Source organism: Petaurus breviceps, unplaced genomic scaffold (assembly GCF_028583685.1).
Source record: "Petaurus breviceps papuanus isolate PSGF00001 unplaced genomic scaffold, PetGlider_PUasm1.0 90895, whole genome shotgun sequence".
NCBI classification, from domain to species: Eukaryota; Metazoa; Chordata; class Mammalia; order Diprotodontia; family Petauridae; genus Petaurus; species Petaurus breviceps.
The window spans coordinates 31,085,936-31,105,094 of NW_027187372.1; the positions used below are offsets into that span (position 1 = coordinate 31,085,936).

Consider the following 19,159-nt stretch of genomic DNA (forward strand, 5'->3'; position numbering starts at 1 on the left):
ACTAGGGATAGTATCTTTTCCATAGTTTCCATACAAACTTCTATATTCATTCCCTCAAGGCTCAGAGAGTCTAGCTGCCCAGCTGGCTCCTGTGGCCTGGAGGGCCAATCTGAGGCTGAATGTCTGAATGCTTGGGCCCAACCTGTTGCAGGGGTCTGGTGGGGGAGGCAGAGGAGAGATATAGGGAAGCCAGCATGGCATCTGGGTGAATGACAATGCAGTGCAGGTGGCTAGACTCTGAAGCAGTGGGGGTTCTGGACTGCTGTTCATTGGTGCATATGTTTGATTTTGGTCCAAAACAGACCTGAAGCTGACACTGGGGGAAGGGGGAGGGCAAAAGCAGAGTTGGATTCAGAAAAATGGTCTTTGAAAATGGTGCCCAGCCTTGCCTAGTGGAAGACAACATTGTAAATGCAAGCACAGTTTGCTTTCAAAGTGACCAGAGAAGACAGACCCTACAAGTGTCCTCCCCAGAAATCTGCCTCTGTAGTCTAGAGGGGGAAGTTTCTATGGAACAAACACTCAATGCAGTTGTCCTGCAGTCTGGTCATTAGTGACTATTTATTGTGTGGTCCAGACTGAGCAGCCTGCTACCTCAAAAAGAATGGCTAGATGTGAGGTCAGGAGAACCTGGGTTCAAATCTTGCTCCTGCTACTTATTACCTGTGTGATGGCCCTTGACTTAACCTCTATGGACCTTGCTTTCCTCATCTGCAAAATCAGTCAATCAGCAAGCATTCCTTAAATGCCTGCTATGTACTAGATGTTGTGCTAGGTGAGGAGAACACATAAAAACTACTCTGTGCCTGCCCTCAGGGAGCTTACATTCTATCAAGGAAGACAGTGTACATACATACATAACTGAACAAAACATACACAAGGTAATTTGGGGATTGGATCTGGAAGGTCAAGAAAGGTTCCATGTAAAAGGTGGCATTTGAGTGGATTTTTGAAGGAAATGGGATTCTAAGGGTGAGAGGTGAGGACAAAATGCATTCCAGGCACTGAGGACAGAGAGTGCCAAGGCTTGGCGATGGGAGGAGAGGGACCAGTATGTGAAAACCAGTTTGACTAGAAAACAGAATGTGAGGATGGAAGTAATATATGTATATGTGTGTATATATAAAAATATCTGTAAGTATATGTGTATGTATACATAGATGCATATAGATATATTAAGGCTAGAAAAGTTGATTGGGAACATATCATGAAGGGCTTTAAATATCAAACAGAGGAGTTTGTGTTTGGTCTTAGAGACAATACGGAACCATTGGAGTTGATTGAGTGGGGTAGTTAAATGGATAGATTGTCACTTTAGGAGAGTCATTTTGGAACCCATATGGAGAATGGATGGAAGCAGATTCAGATTCTAGATGGGAAGACCAGTTAGGAGGTTATTGTAGTAGTCCTGATGAAAGGTGATGAAGCCTGAATTAGGATGGTGGCTATTTGAATAAAGAAGAGGGCAATACAATCCTTCTTTATAACCTGACTAATGTCTAATGTGAAAGTATTTGCAGATACTATACTTAATTGTATGCCACCATGGGGGAGGGGGGAGGGAGAGAGAATTTGAAACTCAAGGAATTGTGGAATTGAATCTTATAAACTAAAAGTAAACAAATTAATAAAAACCAAAAAAAAAATTTTAAGAGGACAAATGCTAGAGTGGTTATAGAGGTAGAAATTCTAGGACAAGATTTGGCAACTGAATCAATATAAAGGGTGAGGGAGGATGAGGAGTTGGGAATAACTCTAAGTTTGAGAGCCTGAGTGACTGGAAGAATGGTGGTACCCTTGACAGAAAGAGGAAAGTTCAGCAGGTTATAAAACCCCATTGAGTTTTGGAGAAGAAATGAGTTCTGTTTTAGACATGTTGAGTTTGATATTGAAAATGGTCCCATGAGACATCTAGTTCAAAATGTCTGGTAGGTAGATAGTGATGCAGACCTACAGCCCAGAGGAAAGACCAGGGCCAGATATATAGGTCTTGGAAGTCATCTGTATGTAGATGTGAAACCCATGGGAGCCAATGAGTTCACCAGGTAAAAGAATGGAGAGAGAGAGAGACAGACAGACAGAGACAGAGACAGAGAGACTCACCGTGGTAGTTAGCAAATAAGATATGGATGATGAACCAGTTGGGGAAATTGAGGGGTGATCAGCTGGGTAGGAAGAAAACCAAAAGAGAGCAGTTCCTAATACTAAAAAGTTTGAAACAGATGATCTCTAAGATCCTAATACATTCTGAATCCATAATTATAATATTTATTAAATATGTGTGCCAGGCACTGTGTTAGGTTATAGGAGTGATGCAAAGTTGATATAAGATGCAGGGAAATTATAGTATGGTAATAGAGTATTTGGACCTGGAGTAAGGAAGATCTGAGTTTAAATCTAGCTTCAGACACTAACTGTGTGACCCTGGATAATTCACTAAAACTGCTGTTTGCCTCAGGTTCTACATCTGTAAAATGGGGATAATAATAACACCTACCATTTGAAAATCAAATGAGATATTTGTGAAGTGCTTTGCAAACCTTAAAATGTTGCAAAATGTTAGCAGCTGTTGTTGTTATTACAAGTTCAAGGAATAGATGCAAATAAAACACATATCACATAGCTGCTGATGTAGGTTCACATATAGGGTGAGAAGTATCCACACATTGAGCTGTGTATGAATGTGCTCACTCTCTTAGAAAATACATAACTCCTGCATGAAGAGATGAGAGAGGCATCAGAATGCTTTCTATGTTCCTTCAATCCTATGCCTCATAAAAACAAAAGAGAGCAAAGGTTGACAGGCCCCAACCACTGATCATTTAGGTAGGCACAGGGAATCTTTTCCTTTAATGAAAAGTAATGTCCCTTAGCAGCTCAGCAAAGCAAAATAAGGAAACCACCAAATGGTATCAGATTCTCTGGCCCACCTCACAAATATCACACATGTGAAGCTAATCACCTACATAAAGCTCTTGAGGCCAATGGGACCCCAGAGGCCATTAACGTATAACCCTGGTTGATTCTAGAAGACTTTCTGTTCTTCCTTTCAGAAAAGAGGGACAAAGGGGACATCATTGGGGTATACTTGTGCTATATTGACTGAGCGCCCTAAGGACTGTTCCAGGACCACAGAAAAGCAGAGGGCAGTCAAAAGACTTATCTGTGGTCAGTCCATCTTTCATTCACTGCAGCTAGGGGAAAATTATTTTTCTTGCATCAACCCAGGGTAGGGTGGGGCAAGCTGGAGAGGGAGAAATGTGAAATGGTTCTTAGTTGAAGTCAGCCAAGTCAGAGTGCTCTCTTGAATAAATCTCAGCTCCATCCCATCGGTCAGAGGACCTTCTCCTGTTTCTAAAATGCAATTTTTCTTTTAATATTGAATAACAGGTCTCAAATTTGTGTCCATTTGATCTGGTTAGAATTTAAGCCATCAGAACTGTTGTCTGGGAATTTTCCACCTCTGGAGTAGCTTAGAAAACTTTGTCCCATCATCTCTGTGTCAAGAGGAGTTTTTTGCCTGAGTCTGTAAGATGTTTCATGTTACATATAGTATAAGGGCATGGGGTGTGTCCTAGTTTGCATCCATTGGAACTGGAGAGCAGGACAAGGATGAATGCAGCTAGGTCTTGGCAGTTTGGTTTTATCGCATTGGGTTTGTAATCTTTAAATGAGTGGAATTACTCCTTTGAGTTTGGTACCAGCATTCAGATTTACTTAACATCGGACTATCCTTATGAAAGTTGTTGTTGGACTCCAAGATGTGAGATCATCTTATAATGAGTCCCTTTTCATGCTTGAATACCTAGTTTATGGAAGGCTTACCTTATGGTAACTTCTATTCCCAAGTACAGGGATAGATACAGAACTCACAGAAGCATTTTCCAGCTTTTTAATTAGCCTGCTTTAATATGTCTGGATTTGATTCCTACATGTATGTACCATGGATCAGATGGGGTGCTGTCTTCTGTCTTTCCATCCCCCTCATCTCCTTGAAGTATGGTACTATATCCAAAGGGTAGGGGTCACCCCTAGAAGAGGCAGAGTTTTTGAAGGAAGGACTAGCTTTCTGTAAACACAGTCCTACTTTCCTTTCCAATTCAGTTCACAAACAAATCAAAGTTATACCTCAGTTTGCTGCCTTTGTGGTCTTGACTTCAAACCAACAGTGATTCTTGTCATATAGCCTTTGGGAAATTAGAAGCAATCAGCCCTCATCCTTCCCACTAAGCAGGGGTGCAGCCATATTCACTTAGATACTGTGGGGAACCCCTTTTATGAGGTTGGCATGGGTAGACAGAGTTAATGTTCTAGTAAGGGCTAAACTATGTTATACTAGACTTTCACTACATCATGTTATGTTTGGGGGAATCCATCAATTAACAGGTATTTATTGACTGGCTATGATGTTCCCAGTACTATGTTAGGCTCTTGAAGGATACTGAAAAAACTCTTAATTCAAAAAGCTATAGTCTAGTTAGAAATATAAAACTAGTACATTTGAAATAATTAAAAAAAAACAATTCAGTGTCAAATAGATTGGTATCAATGCTAAATGTAACTGTAAGTTTCAGGGACCAAAGAGACTTTTCATCTACATCTGAATCCTGAGAATACATAGGATTTGGATAGAAGTCGGGGAAGAGTGAGCAAATTCCATTTGGGTAAGCAGCAACAGGAAGAGGTTGAAATGAGCCTGGTATATGTGGATGACAAGGATACCAATCTGCCTAGTATGGAAAGTCTGTGTTGGAAAATTAGAACAAATGCTTCTTGACATGTTGTGAGAAGTCATGTTGGCTATGTAGAGAGACATCAGATTGTAGAGGTGTTTGAGAATCTGTTGAAGGAGCTGATATTTGCTGTGGTAGGAATTAGGGAACCATTTTAGGTTCTAGACACAGGACATGAGTAACATGGTGACAGTGCCATTTTAGAAAGATCATTTTGTAAAGAATATGCATTATGAATTAGAGAGACAGGAGATAAGGATATGAAGAGATGAAAGTCCGGGTTTGGGCTGTGGCAGTGTGAATGGAGAACAAGATGGGCACTGAGAGACATTTAAAGTGGAGGGAGAGAATAACAGAACTTGGAAATAGATGAGATCAGGGATGGGGAACCTGTGACCTTGAGGTCGATGGTTCTCCACGCCTGGGTTAGATAATAGGAGATTAAGGAGAGAGAAGGAATTTTCTAGGCTAGCAATCCAGGAGAATGGTGACATTGACAAAAATGGGGTATTTTGAAAGGGAAGGTGATGGAGAAGCTAAGATCATTAAATCACTTTGATGAACATATCAAGTTTGAGGTGATGACAGAACATCCAAATAGGGAGAATCTCTAGGCTTTGAAAATATGGGATTGGTAAGGGGATATGTCTTACACTGCAGGTTTCAGAGACATTCACAGAGATCAAGGGAGCTAATAGATGAAAAACCCTTTGCAAGCTTTAAAAATTCTCTGTCATCTATCATCTTTTTTTTTTTACTGGGCCCGTGAGTGCATTGATTTAGGGGACTCCCATTGTGGAGATTTCCTCCATCAATGTGGGTGGGCATCTGATCTGCAAATTAGAGTCTTAGAGAGTTGTCTGGGGAAGAGGTTAAATAGCTTGCAGGGTAGCTTTCCATCCATTATAGCCCTCCTGTCTATCATTGTCTTTGAAGCCATGAGTGTAGATGAATTCGTGAAAAGGGTGGGGAATGTAGAGAGAAGAAGAGAGATCTTTGGAGGATGCCCACAGATGGGGGTGGGGGGGAGAGAAGCCCGATAAAAAAAAGGATTGGGAGAGCAAATAGAGAGATAGAAGGAAAACAGGGAAAGTGTTCTGTCATGAAGGAGGGGGTGGTGGAGCTGATAGCATCAGATACCACTAAGGAGATGAAGCAGCTGAAGACTGTGAAAAAGCTATTGGAGGGGCGGCCAGGTAGCACAGCGAGTAAGAGCACCGGCTCCAGTGTTGAGAAGACCTGGAGATCGAATCCCGGGCTCAGACACTTAGCACCCACCCAGAAACACCTGGCCGTGTAACCTTGAGCAAGTTACTTAACCCCAATTGCTTAGGGGCGGCCAGGTGGCTCAGCGAGTAAGAGCACCAGCTCCAGTGTTGGGATGACCTGGAGATTGAATCCCAGGCTTGGACACTCAGCACCACACCCAGAAATAACTGGCCGTGTAACCTTGAGTAAGTTACTTAACCCCGATTGCTTAAAAAAAAAAAAAAAGCTATTGGAAACCTCATTAAAGTGGCAGGGCCAGAAGTCAGATTGCAGAGGATATGAAAGGGAATGGTGACCAGGGTGTGGAAGCAGTGGTAAAGTCCATGTGTTCAAGAAATTTATCAATAAAAGGTTGGAGAAAATTGAGCAGTAGTTATCATCAAGCATCAAATGAAGATTTTTGTTGTTGTTTTGATTTAAAATGAAGAGATTTCAATATGTTAGAGACATATTGGGAAACATAAGGGAAAGAACTGCAAAAAGGGTAAAAGAAAATCGAAGCAATGGGATGTTTGAGAAAACAAGATTCATGAACAGGTGGAAAGAGAAAAGTCCAGGATATAGCTTTACAGAGGAGAGAAGACTTCTCTTTAGGGACAGGGATGTATTGAAATGAAGACCAGATACGTTCAATCTTCTCCAGGAAGTAGGAGGCAAGGTTCTTCAAAGGGAAGATCAGGTCTGGAATAACCACTATGAAGCTTGTGCTGCCAAGTCAGTGAGAGATGTCTGGGTAGTGGTGATGGTGGCTTCATGAAAGGGCATGGATAGGAGGGAGGAAGTCTAAAGTGCTATAGATTGAACAACACTAAAGTGGACTTCGAGGTGGAAAAAGTCTAGTTTAACTAGGAAATACTAGGTAGAGTGGAGATATTGAGTGATGTAACTTAGATGGTGCATTCTACCCCAATCCAAGTATTAGGTTGCACTGTAATGGAGTGTGACTCTGGCAGCCCCAGCTTCTCTAAGCTACTGGCCAGCTTAGAGATTTGAAGATTTGTTTCTCGCAGTCTACCTTGTGAGAACAAGATGAGATACTGACTGTAGACATGAAACAAACTGAAACGTTGCCCAGGTGCATGAGGCCAGTTTGGCCTGAGAACCTCTATATGCTGGGGTGGCTCTGTGTTTACTCTGTAACTGTGTTGTTTCTTCCCTGAATTCCCAGGCCTCAAGAAAGTCACCATCACCATGGTAGGCTGAGTAACAGAGCAAGTTACTCTCATGCTTTGGTCTGTGGGCTCATTGGAGGGTTCATGGCCCCAGATCCAAATCCAATCAGCCCTCTGATTTTCAGCCAAAGCACCAGTGGGCTCTTAGGTCAGGAAACTTGGGACTGTCTTCATTCATGTCTTTCAAATGGATTACAAAAATAATGATAGGGTCATAGAGTTAGAGCTGGAAGATCATCTAGTCTGACCCCCTCATTTTACAGAGGGAAAAACCAGCTCACACAGGTTAAGTGACTTGTCTAAGGTCACACAGTAGTAAGTATCAGAGCTGAGATTCAAACCCATATCCTCTAACTCCAGATCCAACATTCCTTCCACAACACCAAGATATGCCAACCTTAATAGGAGGGCCTTTACCAAACCCAAACTACTAATGTGGGTTTGTGTGTGGCAGGGGTAGGGCCAGGATGGATTAGGACTCCTCTTTAATTGACTTCAGTTGGTCTCCTACAAATGAAGAAAATCACAGGAGTATGTTTTGGGAGGCAGGGTCACCAGGAAGAATTGTAACTCCCCTCTCACCATATCTTTGGCAGTACGAGAGTCCAATCAGCCAAAGAGCCCTGATTAAGGGTCTTTCTATGAATGAAGATAAGCAGACACAGTTAAGCAGACATAGTTCCTGCCCAGTCATTTTTTAAAACCTAATAGGCCTCCACTATAGATAGCACCATACAAGGCACTATATGAAGGAAGAGGAGTTCCTTGACTTCTAGCAAATTACGAGCTTGTCAAAGACACAGAAACCTGTCAAGGTTGGGCCTCTCAACAGTCCAGGCAAGATTCTGAATGCAAAAAAAAAAAAAAAGTTGGCTACCCTCTTCCCTCCCTGGAGTGGCTGAAAGCATTGTTCATAGGTGCCATGCTCTTTCTACTGGAGTGGGCTTTCAAGCCACAGCCTCTGAATCCCTCACCAGCTTTCTCGTGCTCAGTGACTAGTGTGTCGGAAAATGCTCTGATCTCGGGGCCATGACCTCGGTTCAAATCTCAGCTCTGCCATTTGTCTAGCTGTGTGACTTGGTCAGCTTACTCCAGATGTCTGAGCCTTGTGTCCTTATGTAAAAATGGATGAGAGAAAATTAGCTCAGCCTACCTCAAAGGATTGTTGTGAGGATCAAATGAGATTTAAGCCAAAGTGATTTATAAAGGGTAAAGTTTTATACGAATATAAACTTTTTATTACCACAAAATATGTGATCATGGGCAAGTCACTTTACCTCTATAAGTCTTAGTTTCCTTATTTATAAAATGGGGCTGACAATGCTTGGTCTACCTACCTCACGGGGGTGTTGTGAGGAAAGCATTTCATTAACCTGGAGGACCCATATGAATGTGAATTGTCAAGATCACCACCCCCCACTGGGAAGCTTGCTAGAACTGTGCCTCTTTCCCCTAGGTCTTCATTAGGCCTCATTGCCATCAGCACACCTCTGGCCTTCTCCCTGGCTGCCCTCACTCCACACCAGGCTGGGGTGCTCAGGTTGGCCACTGCAGACCTGCACCATTTTCTTGGACAATATCACCCCTAACCCCATGCTTTCCCCAGGTCCTGCTCCACTTTCTGCTTCTTACTCCAGCTGCCCCTACCTGGCACCTTCCCTTTCTTTTGGCTCTTTTCCTCATCCTTTGACCTCTGCTCTTTAATGGATTTTTTTTCTTTATTCCTTTAATGAATATTTTCTTTGATGGGTACTTTGGGCCAGCAGATGGGGCAACCCCTAGCTTTAGTCTCCAAGAGAAAACATCCACATGGACTTTCGGATGAATCTTATCTGTTTTCCTCCCCAAACTCTCTTGTCAGATCCTATTAACTTGTCTTCTTTTGATATTCCCCCACCCCCCACCCTGCTGTCCCTTTCTCCCTACCAGCTTCCACCAAGAACCAGGTAGACATCGCCACCCAAGGATGGTTCATCGGGCTCATGTGTGCGATTGCTTTGCTGGTGCTGATCCTCCTCATCGTCTGCTTCATCAAAAGGAGTAGAGGAGGGAAATACCCAGGTAAGAGACCCAGGGAAAAAGCAACAGAGCTCCACCCCCTCCCCCATGGCAGGAAAGCAATCAGGCTTTCCCTTAAGCCAACAAGATCCCCCAGCTTGCCAGGTCCAGGGGAGCTCAGCTGTCTCAGTGAGCCCAGCTTTGCTGAATAAGAAAATATGACCCTTTTGTCTAATTTCTAAATCTAAGGGCAGCCAGAAAGCACTTCAGTTAATTAAGTTCGCCTAAGGTGGGCTGTCAAAGAGGTCCTGGGAGCAGCCCTGGAGGGGGGGAGATGACTGACTCCTGTTAGGAATAACCTTTCTTCCCACCCCCACCCCCATCTGTTAGGGAATTAGCTTTATTTCATCCTGAATATCATTAAGATCTAAGAGGGGAAGGAGAGGGAAGAGGAGGGAGGGGGAGGGGGAGTATTCTGGGTCATGATGGAATGAGCACATGAAGGATGCTCTGGAGAAGAGACTCAGTCAAGAACTCACTAGCTCTGTAGGATTCAGGGATAGAGGCTCCCTGGAGGACAAGAAGTGGTAGAGAAGGAAAAGGAGCCTCTCAGCCCTTTGAGAGTTCCTATCTTACTCACTTAAGGGGCATCCCCTTCCTCACTGCAGTGCTAAAGGGGTAAGGATGGACTTTGAGCTCTTCCAGTGGAAACAAACTCGGTCATATATATACACACATATATACATATACATATATATATATGTATGTATATGTATTACAGTGCTTTTACTCCTCAGAATGAGGCTCTCTCAATCTTCAAGAGACAGTGACATCTGTCAGAGGAAGGGCAAACGAGATCCAGAATGATGGGATGGGTGGCCTCCACAGTCCCTTTCAGCTCTCAATCTCTGACCCTATGACCCTGTAAGAAACAAAAATGGCCAGGAAAATCCCAATGAGCTGCAAAACTAATTGCATTTGCATTTAAGAAATTTCTTAAGTGTGCTGTGCTAGACTTGAGATTTTGATGGTTGCTGCCTTTGGGGTCCTTATAGTCTAGAAAGGGGATAGGATACCCAGCTAACCATGATATGCAATATTTCATGATATTCATCATCATGAAATCAGAGAGGAGCAGAATAGGAATCCTTTCAAGCACTCTAATCCCCTGTGTTCCAATAGCATCCTTTCTACTCCTCCCTTTCTCTAGCAGCACAGGAGCACCCAACTCCAACAGATACTGAGCCTTCCCCAGCATTCCATGAAAACCCAAGGCAATGGCAACAGACTCTCCTCCTATTTATTTCAGTCCTGCTGCCCAATTCTCCATATGCCCTGGGATTATAAAGAGTTCTGCATCTGATCTTAGGAGAAAATGCTATCTTCTTGAGGGCAAGGACTGATTTTTTGTTTTGTACACTGATAGGTTCTTATTATTCAGTCATTTTCAGTTTTGTCCAACTCTTTGTGACCCTATTTGGGATTTTCTTGGCAAAGATATGAAGTAGTTTGCCATTTCCTTCTCCAGCTCATTTTACAGATGAGGAAACCGAGGTAAAGAGGGTTATGTGACTTGCACGGGGTCACAAAGCCAGGTTTGAGATCATGAAGAAGAGTCTTCCTGATTCCAGCCCTACTTCTCTATCCACTATTTAATAAACACTTATTAGGTTTGAGTGGATTGAGTGAGGCCAGAAGAGATCTGAGTACATGAGACAGGACAAAGAATATTTGCCAATGAGCATTTTTCTCTTTTCAAAATAATGTGTAAGGGTAAGAGATTAGAGATTGTTTCATTTTTCGGTCTTTTTGTCCCAAGTACCTAGCACAGTGTCTGACAAAAAGTGGGCCAGAAAGTATTAATGAATGCTTTTTGGTTGATATCTAATGCTTTTGATTGATTCACTAACCTGGTCTTTAGTTTGACATTAAGACTTAAGTAGAATCACTGAATCTACCTCTGTGTCCCCAAGGTGGGATTCAGGTGGTCCTAAGGACCCACACACAGATGAATTCTTCAGAGAGCTCCAACAAATATCTCTCAGAAAGAAGATTTAAAGATCTCGGAAAGTTTCCCATTCTTCCTTGGGCCAGCTTCCCTGTCCTTCTGATGCAGGATAAACCCAACTGAATATAAGTTCCTTGAGGACAAGGAATTGTATCATTTTTGTTTTTCTATCTAGTCTAGTCAAAAGAGGGCTAGAGAGGAATCAGAAGATCCTGACCGTTACTTCTCTTCATCAAGTTTGTTTCCACTTCTGTAAAATAAGGTTCCTAATCCTGGCCCTACCGGCCTCAAAGGGCTATTGTGAAGACCAGATCTGTGGAATCCTAATTTATAAAAATACTTTGGAAAGCATGGCGAGTCATATGTGACAAGGCACATTTTGTGTGACCGGAGCGTAGTAAACCCATGACGTATGTCTCGTGCATTATGTCTGACTCTTTGCTTCAATTGCTAATTACAGTTCGAGAAAAGAAGGATGTTCCCCTTGACCCTGAAGACCAGAAGGAAGAAGATGGTTCTTTTGATTACAGGTCTGTTTTCTCTTCCCTCTCCCACCCAAAAGGAACGCCATATCTTTCCAGCTTTCATTGTCCTCTCCTGCCCATCATCCTGTCCTCTCCCCCCAGTTTCCCCTTGTCTCTTTCAGAGAACTGCATGGATTTGTTAAAAGGCCACCAAATAGATTTCCTCTCTGATAAGGCTTTTATCTCTGTCCTCTCAGACAACACCTTGAGAAAAGGACAAGCGATACAGAGTTTGCTCATCTTAATTTCTTAACACAAGGCAGCCCCCTCTGAAAGACACTCATCCCTTCCACAGATGGAAGATTTAAGGCATTTCCATATTTCAAAGCAGAAACAAGTGATGAGCCCTTCTAGGAGCAGTATAAATCCCAGCCCTCCTCGTTGCCCCCTGTGTCACCTTGGGCAAATCACTTAACATCTCTGGGTCCTCACTGATCCTTCAAAAAAGGAATTGTTTCATCCTTTGTATTTGTGCCCTCGGTGCCTAGCACATAGCAGGTGCTCAGCAAATGCTTGTTTGATTGATTGATCAGTCAAATAAAGTCCCACACTCAATCTCTCAAGTTCCTTCCAACTATAAATGCTATGGTCCTCTTTTTTGATACAAGTAAGGAGCTTGCAAACATTGCTGTTCTATATGAGTATAGACTTTTATTATAATAAATATGCCTCCCTTCTCATTCCAGTACCAAACCCAGTCCTTCCATAAGAGAGGTTATAGTATAACCTAAGAGTATATGCCCAGGACAGTGTAGTCTTCAAGAAAAGACTTTTTTATTTTTTTTATTCCCAGGGTCTAGCCCAGTGCCACACATGCAGCAGAGGATAAATGTTGATTGATTTGAATTGTCATCTTAAAGAACCCCAGCAGTGATAGCAATGAGGCACTAGACCCCTTTTCTCTGTCATTAAGATGCCTTTTGAAGTCTAGAAAGATTAAGAGTTCCCCATTTGGGAGCCAATGTCCTTTAAAAAGAAAACAGCCTCCAAAAAGAATGGGCAGGTCTACTCTGCTTCCCAACCTCAATTCAGGCATTTGTCTCTTGTGGTGAGCACAATCCTTAGAATTCCTTCCTGGAGCATATCTTTGGGTGGAGCACCAGGTTGGAAGAGGGATGGCTTATCTATATGCATATGAGTTAGCATTATTTTCATCTTCATCCAAAAGCATGAATTAAGCACCTTCTCATGCGAGATGCTGTACAAAACAATTCATCAGAACTTACCTACTCTCAATGGTTTGACCCTCTAAGACAGACACACTGACTAATAGTAACTTGGGATTCTAGAATCCTAGGATTCAACACTAGACGAAACCTTAGAAACCATTCTAGTCCAACAAAGATATACAGTGACCAGGTCCTGGGAATAGGTATGAGACAAATGGTCCTCATTGGGTGGGGCACAGGGAAGATTCACAGATGCCAGCCAAAAATATAATCGTGTGGTAGTGAGAGCACTGGAAAGCTGTGTCCTTATCCTCTTGTGAGACCAAGATGCCGTATGACCTTGGACAAATCATTTCCTCTAAGCCTTTTTATAGCTCTCTCAGCTGTAAAATGAGGAAGTTAGACTTAGTTTATCCCTTAGGTTTCTTCCAGCTTGAAAAATCTACAATTAAATAACTCTGACTTGGAATGTTGTCTCTCACCCACAGTCAACCCTACTGTGATGCTGACAAGACATAAACAGGTCTGACTAGAATACAGATTATTGGCAATTAATGTGCCCCTCATCACGTAAGCTGCAGGAAAAGAGAGAAGAGTGCAGGAATGATAACGAGCGTTTATGCAACACCACAAGGTTTGCAAAAAGCCTTATGTAGATTATTTCATTCGGTCCTCATGACAATCCTATCATTATCCTCATATTATAGATGAGGAAACTAAGGCTAAGTTACCTGACTTCTCTGGGCCTCAGTTTCCTCATATGCAAAATGGAAATAACATCCTGCACTGTCAAGGCTTGTTATGGTGAAGGCATTAACCTTAGCATGCTACAGCAACATGAAGAATTGCACGTATGTAGGGTGCTGGCTAAAGCCATATTGAGGTATATGGACATAAAATCATAGGACTTAAAAGCTGGAAGCAACCTTAGGGATCATTTACATCCAGAAAAAGAACTGCTAAGTAGAAGGATTTATAGAATGATTTTACATATCTATACATACATATCTAATGGTAGCCATCTCTAGGGCAGGGCACAGGGTAGAGGAAAGAAAATAAAGAAATTTATATGATAACTATTATATATTTAAGAGGAACAGCTAGTTGTACATAATAGAGTTACAGTTTCATGTGCAATTATCTTTTTATCATACTATGTTATGGAAATACGTGTTTTATTCCATAACTTAAATTTAAAAAAAAAAGAAACCAGTTGGTCCAACCTTCTCATGTTATCAATAAATAAATAAAAACCTTGAAGAGCAGTAACTTGCCCAAGGTCACAATACAAGGTAGTAACAGAGAGGGAAATATAGCCTAGGGGCACAGACCTCCAGTCCAGTGCTGTTATCTGTGCCCTAAAATGTGATCCCCACAAATAGGCGGCCTCGGTTCTATGCTTCACACATGAGTTCTGGTATAACCCAGGTGTGCATTCTACCCACTCAAAACCATTACAAGAATCACCTGACTTGAGACAAAACAAATCCTTATTCACACTGTTCCTAAGTGGGAAATCAATGGACAGTTGTATTACTGCCCTCTTTCAAAGAGCATGCTAACATTCAGCTTTGGATGCCCCTAAATGGCTTTCACTTTTGGCCAGGACTGAACTGGCCAGCCACTCTGCAAATAGCCATTTGGTCCTGCGTATTGGTATGCTGTAACAGAGCACTGGGTTTGCAGTCAGAAAATCCAGGCTCAAATCCCAGCTCTCCTACTTCCTACCTGTGTGGCCTTGCACAAGTTAATCACCTCTCTCTGGCCTTCCATTCCCTCATCTTCAAGATGAGAGAGTTGGGCTGGAAGGTACTTTCAAGTCCATGAGTCCATGAAACCTATAAATAAAGACCTTACCATGTAACCCACTCACCTATTCAAGCACCTAAGCTCAAGGACCTAAACCTCAGAGGTATAGAATGCCCTCTTTGAACCTAAAGAACAGAGAAAATGGAATGGTTGGAGAGTAAGAGGGGACAGAAACATCCCACTCCCAGACAGGATTGGAGGATTCGGAGAGTCCATCCCTTTTCCTTTTCCTCATCCTCTCAATTAGTATCCTAGCCCCAGATGCCCCCTTCCCTCCTCTTTTCACCTTCTTTTATGCTGTGCCTCATCTGCCCGCACGACCACAGGCAGCCCCCACGCACAAAGTTGCCATCAGGGACCCAACTAGCAATCAGCAATCAGGAGGAGGCTCTTTCCCATTCCTTTCCTGTCCTGTCCTCAGTCACCCTTGGTGAGGCCCAGCCTCCCCAGAGGTAGAACCAAAGGGTGTTACAGAGGGACTTTGTTTTTTCTATTTTCAAGTCGACAGTGCAGGGTGTGTTTTGTTCTGGCCTACTGCCTGGCTTTGTTTTTTTCTGCCAACCCTACTCAACATGGTATCTATTGAATCACAGCCATAGAACCAAGTATCCTCTGCCAGACTGCTCTTTGGGCAGCCCCTGACCAGACCATAGGATCATCAATCCTGGACTGGAAGGGACATCAGAAGCCATCTACTCCTCCCTTCTCATTCCACAGATGAGAAAACTGAGGCCCAGTAGGGGACAGAACACCTCCCTGCCCCCACTAATTGATCACATCGCCATTCTGGAGCAAACCCAGACTAGAGTTGGCACCCCAGAACCGGGGAGGGCAAGGGAAGGAGAGGGAAGGCCACTGGGAGGAAAGAGTTTTCACCCTTGATCTCACTTTTTTTATCAAGTTGGAATGCCACCTCTCTCTGCTTCTCCGATCTCTATTCCCTCTCCATATCTAAGCATATGGATCAGGAAGGTCTCTTGGAAGGTAGAAAGACAGGTAACAGGAGAGCCAGCCACAATCTGGTGCATTTGTACGTTTCCAATATTGGGTTGACAGGACAGAGGTCAGTTCTTTCCAGACCTAAGTCCTTTTCCCCACTTTCAAGAGCCTAAGAAATGAAAAAGACTTGCTTTTCTTACCCCTAACCCACCACCTGTCTGCTTGAGTGTTGCTTTTGACTTAGGGGAGTGGAGTTGGGGTCAGGAATAACCACATGCCCTTTCTCTGCCCAATTCTAAACAATTCACCATTCAGGGCGGAGAGGTACAGGCCAGCAATTCAGTCAGATGGGGAGAGGATCAGAAACAGTTTTATGGAGAGGGAAGTTCTCCCCTCCCACATATTGTAATGTGATCCTGGAGGCCAGTTTCCCCATTATCTCACTAATTTGCTTTGCCAAATCTTTCATATTTGTGAACTTAGTTAATATCAATAGTTTCACCATAACTCATCTAACTGGGGCATGTTGGGGGCTAGCTTTCCATGGGCTACAGATGCCTCTGCCTTTCACTCACCTAACAGAGCTCCATAAAGAGAGCAATGTTATGGTCCAAGGAAAGAGGCAAGGGAGATTTTCTTTCTTTCAGGCCCTGGGCTCCTGCTACTTTTTGTAGCTGGATTCTTTCCTGCTACAGTTCCTGCCTTACCCCTTCTGAACAAACAGTAGTTCCTCTTTCCAGAAATGGGGTGGCCTGGGTTCACACATGTAATTGCTTGATATCCACCACCCCTCCAGAGCATAGCCCGAGCATTCAGCTGGAGGCAGGTCCTCTAACTTTATGTATCTTGTATGTACTGAGATATTTGCATGTTGTCTTCCCCATTAATTGGAATGTAAGCCCCTTGAGGGCATGCATTATTTTTGCTCTTCTTTCAATTCCCCCATACCTGGGACATGGTAAGCATTTAATGAGTGCTCACTAATAGACTGTTGTAGGGAATTCTCAGCTTGGACTCCACCTCTAACACTCTGTCTCTTTCTGCTCCCTTCCCTCTCTGCCTGTCCCTCTCCCTCCCCTACCAGTGATGAGGACAACAAGCCCCTACAAGGAAGCCAGACATCCTTGGATGGCACCATCAAACAACAAGAGAGTGACGACAGTCTGGTGGACTATGGAGAGGGGGGAGAAGGACAGTTTAACGAGGATGGATCTTTCATTGGCCAATACACAGTCAAAAAGGACAAGGAAGAGACAGAAGGGAATGAAAGCTCAGAGGCCACATCGCCCGTCAATGCCATCTACTCCCTGGCATAGCTCGGCCCATACAGACACAGCCACCCTAGTCAATGGGGGGAGGGGAGGCGGGGAGGAAAAAACCCACTGCAGACCAACTACTAAACCACCACCACCCAAAGGGATGAGGGCAGGCATGGCAATCAGAGAGGCCAGTGTCAGGGGATCAGCTGAGCCAACGTGGTACTGTGACAGCCCAGCCAACAGCAAAGCCTCTCCCCTTCCTCTCCCCTCTCTCCTTCCCAACCCCACCCCTCGGGTGCCAACAGGGTGATCACAGAGCTGGAGACCAGACCTGAGCTGAGCCAGAAGGGAACAGGTTCCTGGGGCTCAGTCAAATACCCAATGTGAGCTTTCAGAACCAGACCATCCCTGTGCCCTCCACCTCACCCCCAACACGCACACAAGTCATTTGGCAACATCTCACCCTTTAGTTTCTTTCTAAGAGTTATGGTACCTCTCCCCTTCACACACCCCCACCTTCCCCCCTCCCCGCCCCTTGACCTTTGTTCTCTTCAAAAAAAAATTTCCACTTTTGTTTTTCTTTTGGAGATAAATCCAGGAAGAGAACGGAGGGGTGGCCCCTCCCCAGAGAGCAGCAAGAGGTTGGCAAAAGGATCAATCGTGATAGGGCAGAGAATCTAGTATTCAGACACTTCTGGGACCCTTCATTCCCAAAGGATACCTTTCCAGCCATATGCGCAGCCCCCTAGCCATCACCTCCTCTTTGGCTTTTGCCTGCACCGTCCTGAGCTGGCTTCTTTCTGCAAAACAACAGTATTTTTTGACAGAGAGAGGGTGAACAGGGTCTCATGCCTCTCTCTGGCTCATGTTGGGAACTCTACACACATCTTGCTTATGATGTGGGGATATAACTTTCCTGCCTCCTCAAAATACAGGGAGTTACTTTTATCCTGATAAAGAGATTTTGGACTGTAGTAATAAGAAGGTGGTGCTTGAATGAAAAGGTCTTTGACTCCTGCGACTAGGTCTTGGTACCTGACAAAGGTAGGACGATTTGGGCCGAGAGAAAGAATAAAGGATGTAGCTTCTGGATTTTGGCTTTCCTCCTCTCCCCCTAGTAAAACTCCAAATTTGACAGTGGATTAGGAGAAGAGCATCCAAGACATCCAAGTCAGCCCCTGACCTGGAAGTAGATGATAAAGAGTCCAGCATGGCAGCCCTGGAGGAAACTGGACATTGTCCCAGGCACAACAACCTGTATAAGCTTTGCCAGTTTGAGAGGTGGTTGATGGCTCTCCTTTGTTTCCTCTCCAATGAACTGGATATCATCTCCATGCTCCCCATTCAGGAGGGTATCAAGACTCATACTTTACATGTCACATGAACGGTGGTCACTAGTGGGTTCCTGAAAGGCAGTCTGTCCCCCCCCCCACCCCAGAACAAACTGCTGTTATCTGTCTGTTGGGGTATTTACATATCAGAAGACCCGAAGGTAACAATACTAACAGCTCTCTACCACCTCTGTCCAGATAGGAATCTCTCATCGCAATGTTCTTCCTATGCCTTACCCAGCTCCCAGCTATTCTTGGAGTTCTGGGGGTTCCTAGTCCCTTGCTGCAAGCCCCAATGCCCCTGAGGCATCAGACTCATGGAGAATCTGGCCACCTATGCAATGCTTCACAGCAGAAGAAGAAATGACCACTCAGCGCCAAGCCCGGACCGATGGTGAGAGGAGTCGTTTTCCCACCAGCAGTGAAGGTGACGGTGCTGCCTTCCTGGTCCCCACCGAGCGAGCGCATTTCTTAAAAACCAAAGTTACCTAGCCCGCGTGCGAGACATGGAGAGTACGAGCACAGTCCTGGAGATTCGCTCCATAGCCCCAGCACATCTCTGGAGGATGTGGCTGTTTCACCTGTCATGGATCAAGTACCATGCTTAAGCCTGAACCAGCCACTGGTTGGGAAGAGAGCCTTGATGGTGACAAGGCTAAGCCCTCCAGACCCATTGTTTCTCAGTGACATTTGCCACATCTTCAAGCCCCAAAGGTATTAACAGCAAAACGACTTTGTGTGATGTGAAAATCATTCCGATGAAGCTTAAACTGTCCTGTGCAACAGGGCAGATAGGGAAACATATCGGAGAGCTAGGTTGGGTGCATTATTCAAACCTGACAATGACCAGATGCCCCATGGACTAGACTGGTATAGCACCAGACCTATTTCCATAGGAAGTCATTCGCCGGGGTTGAAATGGGTCAGAGTGAAAGGCTGGGGGAAGCA

At 44.0% G+C, this 19,159-nt stretch overlaps 1 protein-coding gene across 1 annotated transcript in view; it reads left to right on the forward strand.

The window, feature by feature from the left end:
- Positions 1-17,419, forward strand: part of NFASC (neurofascin) — a 98,739-nt gene extending 81,320 nt beyond the window's left edge. The window contains exons 27-29 of the mRNA XM_069074661.1: positions 9,104-9,235; positions 11,641-11,710; positions 16,706-17,419. Coding sequence (XP_068930762.1) covers positions 9,104-9,235; positions 11,641-11,710; positions 16,706-16,937 — 434 coding nt within the window. The 3' untranslated portion in view covers positions 16,938-17,419. The remainder of the gene's footprint in view (positions 1-9,103; positions 9,236-11,640; positions 11,711-16,705) is intronic.
- Positions 17,420-19,159: the final 1,740 nt, after the last annotated feature.